Source organism: Gorilla gorilla, chromosome 18, assembly GCF_029281585.2.
Source record: "Gorilla gorilla gorilla isolate KB3781 chromosome 18, NHGRI_mGorGor1-v2.1_pri, whole genome shotgun sequence".
Lineage (NCBI taxonomy): Eukaryota > Metazoa > Chordata > Mammalia > Primates > Hominidae > Gorilla > Gorilla gorilla.
This window is the reverse complement of record NC_073242.2, coordinates 30558793-30573499: the sequence shown is the minus strand read 5'-3', so window position 1 is coordinate 30573499 and position 14707 is coordinate 30558793. Positions and strand designations below refer to the sequence as shown.

Here is a 14707-nt window from a genome sequence, read left to right as displayed (position 1 = left end):
CACTTTGGGAGGCTGAGGCAGGCGGATCACGAGGTTAGGAGTTCGAGACCAGCCTGACCAACATGGCGAAACCCCGTCTCTACTAAAAATACAAAAATTAGCCAGGCATGGTGGCACATGCCTGTAATCCCAGCTACTCAGAAGGCTGAGGCAGGACAATCCCTTGAACCCGGGAGGCAGAGGTTGCAGTGAGCTGAGATCGCGCCATTGCACTCCAGCCTGGGCAACAAGAGCAAAACTCCGTCTTAAAATTTAAAAAAAAGCCAGGCACGGTGGCTCATGCCTGTAATCCCAGCACTTTGGGAGGCCGAGACGGGTGGATCACAAGGTCAGGAGATCGAGACCATCCTGGCTAACATGGTGAAACCCTGTCTCTACTAAAAATACAAAAAATTAGCTGGCCGTGGTGGTGGGCGCCTGTAATCCCAGCTACTTGGGAGGCCGAGGCAGGAGAATGGCGTGAACCTGGGAGGTGGAGCTGGCAGTGATCCGAGATCGCGCCACTGCACTCCAGCCTGGGTGACAGAGCAAGACTCTGTCTCAAAAAAAAAAAAAAAAAAAAAAAAGAGGCAAAACTAATAGTATCATTTATAAGAAAGGAAGATTAACAAATTGGCTGTGATACTTGGTACATTACCACAAATTTTAAAACATGCAGTGAAGATTTTACCAGAAAACAGCAGAACACCAGTACTGCCTGTGATACAGGTGATAAACTGGATTTTTTTTTTTTTTTTTTTTTTTTTGGAGATGGAGTCTTGCTCTGTCGCCCAGGTTGGAATGCACTATTGCGGTCTCGGCTCACTGAAACCTCCCCCTACCAGGTTCAAGAGATTCTCCTGCTTTAAGTCCCAAGTAGCTGGGACTATAGGCGCGTGCCACCACACCCAACTAATTTTTGTAGTTTTAGTAGAGACGGGGGTTTCACGATGTTGCCAGGCTGGTCTCAAACTCCTGACCTCATGTGATCTGCCCACCTCAGCCTCCCAAAGTCCCGGGATTACAGTCATGAGCCACCACACCTGGCCTTAAATTTTTTATAGGCAGAGTGCGGTAGCTCACGCCTGTAATCCCAGCACTTTGGGAGGCCGAGGCGGGTGAATCACCTGAGGTCAGGAGTTTAAGACCAGCCTGACCAACATGGCAAAACCCTGTCTCTACTAAAAATACAAAAATTAGCTGGGCGTGGTGGTGCGCACCTGTAATCCCAGCTACTTGGAAGGCTGAGGCAGGAGAATTGCTTGAACCTGGGAGATGGAGTTTGCAGTAAGCCGAGATGACACAGACTCCGTGTCAAAAAAAAAAAAAAAACAGGAACAGAAAACAAAACAAAACATATACAAAAGAAATAAAATACATTTAGGCCAGATGCTGTTACCTGCTGAAGCCCTCTCTGTTCAAAATGGAGATGAGGAAACCTTGGAGATGTGTTAAAGATATAATAGCCAGCCGGGCGCGGTGGCTCATGCCTGTAATCCCAGCACTTTGGAAGGTTGAGGTGGGTGGATCACCTGAGGTCGGGAGTTCAAGACCAGCCTGACCAACATGGAGAAATCCCATCTCTACTAAAAATAAAAAAAATTAAAAAAAAAAAAAAAATTAGCCAGGCATGGTGATGCATGCCTGTAATCCCAGCTACTCGGGAGGCTGAGGCAGAAGAATCGCTTGAACCCGGGAGGCAGAGGTTGCGGTGGCCGAGATCACGCCATTGCACTCCAGCCTGGGCAATAAAAGCAAAACTCTGTCTGAAAAAATAAACAAACAAATAAATAAATATATAAAAAGTTATAATAGCCAATGAGGTACTGTGTGCTTGTAGTCCCAGCTACTTGGAAGGCTGAGGCAGGGACATCCCTTGAGGCCAGGAGTTCGAGGCTACAGTGAGCTCTGATGGCACCACTGCAGTCCAGCCTGGACAACATAGTGAGACCGTCTTTCAAAAATAAATAAGCAGGGTGCAGTAACTCACACCTGTAATCTCAGCACTTTGGGAGGCTGGGGTGGGTGGATCACTTGAGGCCAGGAATTTGAGACCAGGCTGACCACGAAGCTAAAACCCCCATCTCTACTAAAAATACAAAAAAAATTAGCCAGGTGTGGTGGTACGTCCCTGTAGTCCTAGCTACTCAGGAGGCTGAAGCAGGAGAAACGCTTGAACCCGGGAGGTGGATGCTTCACTGAGCTGAAATCGTGCCAATGCAATCCAGCCTGGGTGACAGAGTGAGACTCTGTCTTAAAAACAAAAACAAAAACAAAATGCTGGAGTCATGCTGAGCATAGGGAATGTGAAGGTCCTGGATTGAGACAGGCTGAGGGAAGGACAGCTGTGCCCTCTCCTCCTTCTATTCAGCCCATGGGTTCTATGTTCTTACAGAGTGGAGGGCAGAAACCCCTGCATTATTTAAAGCATTATTCTTTCTGTCTGTCTCATTTCTGTCTCTTTCTCTGTCTCTCTCACATTCAAACATGCATAGTTGGATTTACCAAGTTAAATACAGGTATATTATGACTCCAGTGTTTGTAGCTTGTCAAAGCATCCCCTCATGATTTGTTTCTTCCTGTGGCTTCTACAAAAAAAAAAAAAAAGAAAAACAGAAAGAATGAAAGAAGAAAGAAAGGAAGGAAGGAAGGAAGGAAAGAACCCAGAGAGCTGGGCATGGTGGCTTATACCTGTAATCCCAGCACTTTGGGAGGCCAGAGCGGGCAGATCGCCTGAGGTCGGGAATTCAAGACCAGCCTGACCAACATGTAGAAACCCTGTCTCTACTAAAAATGCAAAATTAGCCAGGCATGGTGGCACATGCCTGTAATCCCAGCTACTTGGGAGGCTGAGGCAGGAGAATTGCTTGAACCCGGGAGGTGGAGGTTGCGGTGAGCCGAGATCGTACCGTTGCACTCCAGCCTGGGCAATAAAAGCTAAACTCTATCTCAAAAAAAAAAAAAAAAAGGTAAAAAATTAGGCAGGCGCAGTGGTGTGTGCCTTTAGTCCTAGCCACTAAGGAGGCTGAGGCTGAGGTGGGGGGATAGTTTTAGCCCAGAAGTTTGAGGCTACTGTGAGCTATGATTGTGCCACTGTACTCCAGCCTGGGCAACGGAGTGAGACCAGATCTTTAAGAAAAGCAATGCATAATGAGATACTACTTCATATCCACTAGGATGACTAATACTCAAAAAGAGAATAATAAGTGGTGAGGATATGGAGAAACAGAAACTCTCCCACATTGCAGGTAGGAAAGTAAAATGGGGCCTGCCACTTTGGAAAGCAGTTGGAAAGTTTAATAAAAATGTAAAGATAAATTGATCCAGCAATCTTATTCCTAGGTATCTCTGACTGAGAGGAATGAAAGCATATGTTTACACAAAGTAACATAAACTCGCCTCCTGAGTAGCTGGGATTACTGGCGCTTGCCACCACACCTGGCTAATTTTTCTATTTTTAGTAGAGATGGGGTTTCATCATGTTGGCCAGGCTGGTCTCGAACTCCTGACCTGAGGTGTGATCCACCTGCCTCAATCTCCCAAAGTGCTGGGATTACAGGTGTGACCCACCTTGACCAGCCTAAATTCAACTATTTGAATTATATATATACATATATATGGTCTATATATAAACATATATATAATATATAAAATAAAATTCAATTATATATGTTTTAATTAAACAATTTTTTTTGTTCTGATGGGGTCTCACTATGATGCTCAGGCAGGTCTCAAACTCCTGGGCTCAGGATATCCTCCTGCCTCAGCTTCCCAAAGTGCAGGAAGGTGTGAGCCACCATGCCCAGCCAATGGTTGAATGGTGTGTGTGTGTGTACATACGTACATACACATACACATACTTTATTTACTTATTTATTTATTTATTTTTGAGAGACGGAGTCTCGCTCTGTCGCCCAGGCTGGAGTGCAGTGGCGCGATCTTGGCTCACTGCAAGCTCCACCTCCCAGGTTCACGCCATTCTCCTGCCTCAGCCTCCCGAGTAGCTAGGACTACAGGCGCACGATGCCACGCCCTGCTAATTTTTTGTACTTTTAGTAGAGACGGGGTTTCACCATATTAGCCAGGAGAGTCTCAATCTCCTGACCTCGTGATCTGCCCGCCTCGGCCTCCCAAAATGCTGAGATTACAGGTGTGAGCCACCGCTCCCGGCCACATATACATATTTTAAAGAGTGATCTTCATCAGAAATTCTAGATGAAAAAAATAAAAGTAAATATAACTTTTTTAAAAAAGAATAAGGAAATGTTTTCCCAAATGCCTCTGACAAATTACCCCTTGTGATTTATTGGCCCAAGGTGTGGCATGGGGACTGGCTTGCACTGACCGGCTTCGTCCTGGGTTCTGGAAGGGAGCAGCTGGTCATGGAAGCTGGGGCTAGCATCAGTGCCCGTGAAGCATGTGGGCTGTGGGTAGGGACCATTACCTAATCAAAAATCAGGGGATTGCAAGAAGGTGAAAGCGGATACTAGGTGGACAACTACTAAGGTGTCAATTACACCCAAGACTGGCCACTAGATACAGACCCCTCGCCCTGCATTCTCCAGCCCATTATCCACATCCTGTCTCCTACTTCTCTGCCCACTATGGCAAAGGGAGGCAGAGTGGGGGTGGGAAGAGTCACTGCCTAAAACATGGCTTTCCTGCAGGGTGACCAGCTGTCCTGGGACTGAGTGGTTTCCTGGGACATGGGACTGAAGGTGCCAAAACGGGGGAAGTTCCAGGTGAACTGGGAAGGGTTGGTGACCTGGTCACCTCACCAAACAGAAATAAAGAAGCACTCCTAATGAACTGTGGATCCTGTCATCAAGCACCAATGGCTGCTGATACCACAAAGAGACAATTGGTCATTGTGCGTCTGTGAGGAAAGCACGCTCAACACCATTTTTGAAATATTTTTTGGCAAAAAGATTGAACATAAATACAAACAAGTCTGTAGATCCAAGTACCAATTCATAGGAAATACAGACTGTGGAGTGTTTAAAATGGAAACTTACTGGGCACAGTGGCTCACACCTGTAATCCCAGCACTTTGGGAGCCCGAGGTGGGTGGATCACCTGAGGTCAGGAGTTCGAGACCAGCCTGGCCAACATGGCGAAACCTCGTCTCTACTAAAAATATAAAAATTAGCCGGGCGTGGTGGCAGGCACCTGTATCCTAGCTACCTAGGAGGCTGAGGCAGGAGAATCGCTTGAACTCAGGAGGCGGAGGTTGCAGTGAGCTGAGATCGCACCACTGCACTGCAGCCTGGGGAACAGAGTGAGACTCTGTCTCAAAAGAAAAGAAAAGAAAAGAAATGATCTCCTGCAGAATGCCCAGGAGGAACACTGACTGAGAACCAGATGCTCATGCTGGCGTTGGAACCAGGCTTCTTGAGGTCCTCTCCTGAAAACCTCTTTTGCTCTTGGCAGGCTCTCAGTCTCCATGCTGAGTTGGCTTCACCCCAGGGGTACCAGGCACTAGGGGGTGGAGGACAGGTACCCTGCTGACCAGGCCCCCAAGAGGGCTCCACAGCTCGCCCTGCCTCCTCATTTAGGCAGCATGAATTGTTGCCAAGATGGCTATTATTTTTATTTTTAATTAATTAATTAATTAATTCTTCTTCTTTTGAGATGGAGTCTCACTCTGTCACTGAGGCTGGAGTGCATTGGTGCGATCTCAGCTTACTGTAGTCTCCACTGCTTGGGGTTCAAGCGATTCTCCTGCCTCAGCCTCCTGACATTTCTGTATTTTTAGTAGAGATGGGGTTTCACCATGTTGGCGAGGCTGGTCTCGAACTCCTGACCTCAGGTGATCCGCCTACCTTGGCCTCCCAAAGTCCTGGCATTATAGTTATGAGCCACTTTTTTCCTGATTCTTTGTACTCTTTTGTAGTTTGCAAATGTCTACGATGAGCACATGTTGCTTTTATAATCATTAAGAAAAACTCGGTAAATACTTAAGAGGGAAAAGTATTTGCCATGAGGTTAACAGATGGTTCAAGCAAGGTTTTGAAAAATGGCCACAGGCCAGGTGCCGCGACTCATGCTTATAATCCCAGCATTTGCATTTTGGGAGGTCAAGGTGGGAGGATCGCTTGAGCCCAGGAGTTCGAGACCAGCCTGGGCAACAGAGTGATATCCCATCTCTATAAAAAAACATAAAAATACATAAATAAAATGTTTAAGAGAGAAAAATGGCCACATTGTTGGAATAAAGATCCTTCTCCCAAGAGGACAAGGGAAGAATTCAGCAGTGTGAAGTCGGAGCACACCGGGTTTCTTGCTCATGGTGCTTTGGATGTCCTGGCGACCGGATTCCCTGTCACGGGGGGCAGGGTAAGGGTGAATTCGTCTTGAGTGCTGTAGGATGTTTAGCGACATCGCTGGCCTCTACCCTGGTTGCCTGCCAGGGGCAAACCCCACTCCAGTTTTGACATCCAAACATGTCTCCAAACATTGCCAACTGTCCCCAGGGTGGGGGCAACTTGCCCCTGATGGAAAACCACTGCTCTAGGTATTAGGTTCCTAAGAAAGAAACCAGAGTCATGAAGAGGTGTTTTACCTTCCAGGTATGAAGGTTAATGAGCCATTTTTTTAAATCCCTTAAAAATCTGTTCCCCTAAGGTGCTTGAGGCAATCTGTGAAAATGGTTCACTATTCACTTTATCCAGAAAACACCACAGAATCATGCAGATCAAGAGGTTCAAATCTTCGTGTTCACCTTAAGAACATTTGTGAGGCCGGGCATGGTGGCTCAGGCCTGTTTTCCCAACACCTTGGGAGGCTGAGGCAGGAGGATCCCTTGAGGCCAGGAGTTTGAGACCAGCCTGGTCAGCATGGTGAAACCCCATCTCTACTAAAAATACAAAAATTAGCCGGGCGTGGTGGCACATGCCTGTAACTCTAGCTACTCGAGCGGCTGAAGCACAAGAATTTCTGGAACCCGGGAGGTGGAGGCTGCAGTAAGCCAAGATCGTGCCACTACACTCCAGCCTGGGCAACAGAGTGAGACTCTGTATCAAAAAAAAAAAAAAAAAAAAAGGCCAGGCGCAGTGGCTCACGCCTGTAATCCCAGCACTTTGGGAGGCCGAGGCAGGCGGATCATGATGTCAAGAGATCGAGACCATCCTAACACAGTGAAACCCCGTTTCTACTAAAAATACAAAAAAAATTAGCCGGGCGTGGTGGCAGGCGCCTGTAGTCCCAGCTACTCGGGAGGCTGAGGCAGGAGAATGGCGTGAACCCGGGCGGCAGAGCTTGCAGTGAGCCAAGATCACGCCACTGCGCTCCAGCCTGGGCGACAGAGCAACACTCCGTCTCAAAAAAAAAAAAGAAAAAGAAAAAGAACACTCCTGAAAGCGCCCAGGCCATCAAAGGTATGCACATACAAAAGGCCACAAAGTATCAGAAAGATGCCACTTTACAGAAACAACATGTATCATTCTGACTTTATAATGGTGCAGTTGGTAGATGTACCCAGGCCAAGAAGTGGGGCTGGCCACAAGGTCGGCGACCCAAAAAGAGCACTGAATTTCTGCTGCACATGCTTAAAAATACAGAGAGTCACACTCAACTTAAGGGTTCAGATGCAGATTCTCTGGTCCTTGAGCATATCCAACTGAAGAAAGCACCTGAGTTGCGTCGCCGGACCTACAGAGCTCAGGGTCGGTCGGATTAACCCATACGTGAGCTCACCCTGCCACATCCAGATGATCCTGCCTGAAAGGGAACAAACTGTTCCTAAATCGGAAGGGGAGGCTGCACAGAAGAAAAATATATCCCAGAAGAAATTGAAGAAACAAAAGCTTATGGCATGGGAATAAATTAGGAATAGAAGGAATGCCATTAAAAGTTGAAAAAAAAAAAAAAAAAAAAGGAGAGAGGGAGACAAACAGTAAAAAAGATATATTTCTTAGAAATCAGTAAACTGAATATCCCGGGAGAGAGGTCGGTATGGCCCCATTCACAAGCCTGGTTCCTGCCCATCCCCCCTCAAGGATTCTCCCAAACCAAATACCAACACCTGCACCCCTTCAGCCTGGGTGTTCTAAAAAAAAAAGAGCTGATTAATCCAACAAGGAAAAAAGTTCCCCTTTAGGAAGAGCCAAAAATGTGGTTTAAACAAACCCAAGGTCATTGGCGCTTCGAGTTGGCTAAGGCTGGGCAAGACCAGACCCTGATGTCAAGACTTTATAGCCAGGGCCCCTCCAGAGCAATGGAAAAGGGTGGGTGGTGAGAGAGGGGGGTGCCCCAGTTTGATGTAAGACCCACTGCCAAGGACTTCTATGTAACCTCAAAGGCAGGAGGTGGGGAGGTCAAACTGGGAAAATGAACGCACGAGGTGCCAGGGTGGTGGGCGGCATTTGCATCACCAAATTAAGTGCTGATGTGTACAAAAACCACAAAGCATCTGGCAGCCTTCCATGTTCTGTATACACTGCTTGGATACTCTAGCAGCTCGGAAAGAAAGGGGACATTTAAGGACATTTTTTGCTCACCTGGACGGAAGGGTAGAGAGACAGACCTCACGCTGGGCAAAAGATTCAGCTAAACCCACACATTTTGATTTAGAGAGCACAAAGGGTATTGCCACCTAAAAGTAGCCTGCCAAGCAGGTCAGTGAAAAAGTCACCAAGAAGTTGCAACAATGCATTGCTCGGGCTGAGAGACAGACAAAGGGGGATTCTGCAGCAAGAAGAAACAGGCTAGACTCAAGGTAGAACTTCCCAACCACAAGGGAATGAACATGCAGAAATTCAGTCTAATCAAATAATTTAAAAGCTGAAGGGAATGTCAGCTATCACGCACTGGCAAGAAACAAAAATCCAACTGTTTTTTGAGACACGGTCTTGCTCTGTCACCCAGGCCGGATGGAGCGCAGTGGCATGCTTTTGGCTCACAGCAGCCTGACTCCCAGGCTCAAGCGATTCCCCCACCTCAGCCTCCCGAATAGCCGGGACTACAGGTGTGCACCACCATCCCACCTTATGTTTGTACTTTTAGTAGAGACGAGGTTTCACCATGCTGCCCAGGCTGGTCTTGAACTCCTAACCTCAAGTGATCCACCCACCTTGGCCTCCCAAAGTGGTGGGATTACAGGCACAAACCACCACACCTGGCCACCAACTTTTCCTTTAAAACCACCAGGGCTCATGACAGCAGTATTCACAAGAGTCAGAAAGTGGAAAAAACCTGAATGTCCATCAACCAGTGAACAGATCAACACAGTATGGTCTATCTGCACAATGGCATATTATTCCGCAATAAAAGGAAATGAAGCTACAACATAGATGAACCTTGAAAACATCACGCTAAGCGTAAAAGCCGCCAGTCACAACATTCCACCTATTGTGATGCCATTTATATGAAATGTCCAGAATAAGCAAATCTACAGAGACAGAAAGATTAGTGGTTGCCTAGGGCTTGGGAGGTGCTGGGGAAAACAGGGAGTCATGGCTGATGGATTGGGGTTTCTTTTGGGGGTGATTAAAAAAAGTTCTAAACCTGACTGTGGTGATGGTTGGATTGTGTGATTTAAGTGGGTTAACTGTATGTTGTATGAATTTTTGTTTTGTTTTGTTTTGTTTTTCTGAGACTAAGTCTTGCTCTGTTGCCCAAGCTGGAGTGTAGTGGCACGATCTCGGTTCACTGCAACCTCCGCCTCCCAGGTTCAAACTATTCTCCTGCCTCAGCCTCCCCAGTAGCTGGGCCTATAGGTGTGCGCCACCATGCCAGGATAATTTTTGTATTTTTAGTAGAGACAGGGTTTCATCAGGTTGGCCAGGCTGGTCTCGAACTCCTGACCTCAGGTGATCCACCTGTGTCAGCCTCCCACAGTGCTGGGATTACAGGCGTGAGCCACTGCGCCCAGCCTACGTGTGTGAATTACATCTCAAAAAAGCACTTATTAGAGACCACTGGGATCTCTGCAGAGAAGGAGCTCCCACTCCCACCCCAGGCAAAGGATGAGAAACTCAGAGACCAACTTGAGAACCAACCCTGCCAGCAGCTGCTGTGTATCCTGGGGCTGGTCACTTTGCCTCTCTGACACTCAGTGGCTTCCCAGGGCAGTTAGACCAAAACCCACCTGGAAGGCCCTGCAGGACAATCACTGTGCTGACCTCTTCTCCTGCCCCCCACGTCCTGGCACACCGTGGTCTGGCCACACCACCCTTTTTGTTTTGTAAACAAATTGAGCTCATGCTGGTCCTGAGGCCTTTGCACTGGCTGTTCCCTCTGCCCACAACACTGTTCCCAGATCTTCTCCCTGCTGGCTCCTTCCCATACCAATGCAACCTCCCCAGAGAGGGTTTCCCTATCCCCTGCCTGAGTTGCCACAATGACACCCATCACTCCTCGGCCCATGGCACTGTCTTTTTTGTTTCCCCTCCAAAGCACTTAATAGCATCTGAATTTTTTTTTTTTTTTTTTTTTTTTGTAGAGTTGGGGTTTCAGTGTGTTGGCCAGGCTGGTCTTGAACTCCTCCTGGCCTCAAGGGATCCACCCACCACGGCCTCCCAAAGTGCTGGGATTACAGACGTGAGCCACTGTGCCTGGCAAATTTTTTGTATTTTTTGTAGAGATGAGGTTTCGCCATGCTACCGAGGATGATCTCAAACTCCTGAGCTGGAGCGATCCGATCCTCCCACCTCAGCCTCTCTATGTGTTGGGATTACAAGTGTTGGGAACCACCACGTCTGGCCCTGCTGAACTGCTTTATGAGGGAGGAAAGTGAAGCTCAGATGGGTCTGAAGGGCAGGCCTGAGGTCACATAGCTGGGGAGATGAGCGGCCGGGGATTGAACCCAGACGTCACCAACCCGAGCCTGCCAGCTTAACTCCGTGCTTCACCTCACGACCCTCACATCTCTTGTGTCACGTATGTCCTCAGTTTCTCTCAGCCCCGAGAGCCAGGACTTTAATTACCATCATTCCCATTTTTGCCATAAGGACCCTGAAACTCATCAGGTCCAAGGTCATGTTCCAGGAAGGCGCTAGACCGTGCCCTGAGGTCAGCTGAGCTGAAGCCTGGTGCTCCCGTCCCCTGGCCATAAAGCACCGAGACTCTCTCCCAATTCAGCGCTGCAGGGACTAAGGTGGTTTTCTACATTGCTTCTTTAGGGGGCTCCATCCAGCTCCCACCCTCATGCCCTGATGAGCCGCCTTCCCCAAGTGGCTGGTGGCAACCTCAAAGAGGCCAATGTGGCCCTTCAAGGTGACAGACACCCTGAGCGGGTGGAACCCTGGGGCTGCCCCTACCGTTCTCCTCTGCGTCCTGCTCCTGCTCTGTGCTGGCATAGGTACGCAGGAACTCGGCGAAGGCGCCGTCTCGGGCCAGCAGCTCCTGGTAGGAGCCCATCTCAGAGATCTTGCCGCCACTCATGACGATGATGACGTCCACCTGCGGCAAGTAGCTCATGCTCTGCGTGACCAAGATTCGCGTCTGTGGGCAAAGAGGACACCCGGCCACGTCAGTGCACATGTGTGAGACTGCCTAGCTTGGCAGAGTGAAGACTAAAGGAGGAATGAGCCGACGAACACCTGGCGGGCAAAACTCAGGTCTGAAGGTGGGACACGCACCTGCGATAACAGCATCCAGGAGCAGCTGAACCTGTGCACACGGTCCTGTAACATGCATGTGCAAAGGGCCTGCCACGCCTCAGGTGCTGAGCTAAAAGCTGGGGAAGGGCCGCAGGAGAAACGAACACTAGTAGAATAGTGCTTGCTGAATGGCGAAAACGCAGCAAAAAGGGGAACGGGTGTACCAAGTGTGCGAGTTTTGCAATTTTAACAAAGGTAATGGGGAAGGTTATTTTTTAACAAAAACCTGAATGACAAGAGGTAGGGAGGGAACCATACAAGTGTGTAAAGGAATAAAAGGATGGTGCCACAGCGAAACAGTTTGTATGCAATGGCTTTTTTTTTTTTTTTTTTGAGACAGAGTTTCACTTTGTTGTCCAGGCTGGAGTGCAGTGGCACGGTCTCGGCTCACTGCAACCTCTGCCTCCCGGGTTCAAGCAATTCCCGTGCCTCAGCCTCCCTCCGCGTAGCTGGGATTACATACGCCCGCCACCACACCTGGCTGATTTTTTTTTTGTTGTATTCTAGTAGAGATGGCGTTTCACCACGTTGCCCAGGCTGGTCTCAAACTCCTGACCTCAGGCAATCTGCCTATCTCGGCCTCCCAAAGTTTTAGGATTACAGGTGTGAGCCGCTGCGCCCAGCCCAATGGCTTAATTTTTTTCTTTTTTTTTTTTTTTTTGAGATAGGGTCTCGCTCTGTCGCCCAGGCTGGAGTGCAGTGCTGCGACCTCAGCTCACCGCAACCTATGCTTCCTGGGTTCAAGCGATTCTCCTGCCTCAGCCTCCCAAGTAGCTGGGACTACAGATACGTGCCACCATGCCCAGATAATTTTTGTATTTTTTATCAAGACAGGGGTCTCATCATGTTGTCCAGGCTCATCTTGAACTCCTGAACTGAAGCGATCCATTCACCCTTGGCTTACAAAAGTGCTGGGACTACAGAGGCATGCGCTACCGTGCCCAGCTCTGGCTTAATTTTTTTCTAAAACAACTCCCGCTGTCAGCCACCCCCAAAACCACTACAAAATATGCACATGCATACATTTTATCTGCAAATCTGAAAGTTTGGGAAGACATTCATCAAACTATTAATAGAAGTCAGCATATGTTTCCTTAAACAGCTAACGGTCAATCTTTTCAGCTTTATGGATCTTACAGTTGCCATGGCACCAACTCAGCCCTGCCGAGGTGAAGTAACTGTAGATGATGCTTTAAAGAACAGGACACGTGCGGTGGCTCACACCTGTAATCCCAGCACTTTGGCAGGCCAAAACGGGAGGATTCCTTGAGGCCAAGAGTTTGAAACCAGCCTGGGAAACATAGTGAGACCTGTCTCCACAAAATAAAAATAACAATAAATTAGCCAGGCATGGTGCTGCATGCCTGTGGTCCCAGGAGCTACTCAGAAGGCAGGAGGATTGATTCAGCCGAGGAGCTGGAGGCTACCATGCCATGACTGTGGCACTGCACTCCAGCCTGGACAACAGAGGAAAACCCTGTCTCCAGAAAAAAAAGAAAAAAAAAAATACATTGGCCATGTTCCAATAAAGTTTTATTTATGGACACTGATATCTAAATTTAATACGATTTTCAAATGTCATAAAATATTCTTCCTGTTTAGATTTCTTCTATTTAAAAACACACACATCATTCTTAGCTCAAGAGCCATATAAAAAGCAGGCAGTGGGCCAGATTTGCTAACCCTTGCTCTCTAAGAGAAGAATTAAAGATTAGGGATGCAGGATGAAGAGGGACTATTTTATTTATTTTATTGATATATATTTTCTGAGATGGAGTCTCGCTCTGTTACCCAGGCTAGAGTGCAGTGGCGCAATCTCAGATCACTGCAACCTCCACGTCCCGGGTTCAAGACATTCTCCGGCCTCAGCTTCCCGAGTAGCTGGGATTACAGCCATGCACCACCACACTCGGCTGATTTTTGTATTTTTAGTAGAGATGGGGTTTCACCATGTTGGCCAGGCTGGTCTCAAACTCCTGACCTCAGGTGATCCACTGGTCTAGGCCTCCAAAAGTGTTGGGATTACTCACCGTGCCCAGCTTTATTTACTTTACATACATGTGCGCACGCACACACACACACACACACACACACACATAAGAATATATCCATATTCTTGTACTTTTCAATTTTGTTACTATGGGCATGTATTACTTAGTAATTTTCAAAAATGTTTTGTACTATTTTAAAATATGTTTACACACAATGTTACTGGTATGTATGGGAACGATTACAAGAGGTCATGTAGCACGATGTTTCCTGTATATATACGTGTAACAAGATAACCCTATTTAAAAAGTTTACACACAGAGCAAAAAGACTTGAAAAAAATACAAAACCTCTAACCAGTGGAATGTGTGTAACTGCTTCCATTTTTCTTTTTCATGTTTTTCTTAATCTATATGCCCCCGATGGGGATGTGTTAGTTTTAAAATCAGGGGAAACAGCTGGTTGTGGTGGCTCACGCCTGTAATCCCAGCACTGCAAGAGACCCAGGTGGGCAGATCACTTGAGGTCAGGAGTTCGAGACCAGCCTGACCAACATGGTGAAACCTCGACTCTACTAAAAATACAAAAAGTTAGCCAGGCGTGGTGGTGCGCACCTGAAATCCCAGCTACTTGGGAGGCCAAAGCAGGAGAAGTGCTTGAACCCGGGAGGCGGAGGTTGCAGTGAACTGAGATCATGCCACTGCACTCCAGCCTGGGCAACAATAGCGAAACTCCACCTCAAAAAAATAAAATCAGGGGGAGAAAAAAAAGAGCCAGTGTGTACCCATTACAACTGCCCTATAAAAAGAACTCAGGAACTATTTCCTATCATGTTAAGGTGTTGTGGCAATTTTCCGACCCCTCTACCCACAGACACCTCTGCAAGTAAGAAAACGCAGCCTGCTAGGTCACAGGCAATGTCTTGGGGTGGGATTCCCTGCAAAGAAGCCAGCCCTGTGACTTAATCAGGAAGAGAGGCCTCCCTTGGCCATGCAGAGGCAATGAATTTAACTCTGCACGGAGGACTTACCCCTATAAAGACAAGCACAAGACGGCTGTCTTAGGAAGGCTTCCAAGACAAGCATGAGAAATGTGTTCTTTAAAGTCCAATTAAAAACAAAGAAAGCCAGAGAAAGTAA

The 14707-nt window shown here is 47.6% G+C and overlaps 1 protein-coding gene across 1 annotated transcript in view; it reads right to left on the bottom strand.

Moving 5' to 3' along the window:
* LOC115933079 (titin-like) overlaps positions 1–14707 on the bottom strand; it is a 135926-nt gene that overhangs the window by 24633 nt on the left and 96586 nt on the right. The window contains 1 exon segment of the mRNA XM_063699593.1: positions 11238–11421. Within this exon segment, the coding sequence (XP_063555663.1) occupies positions 11238–11421 (184 nt within the window).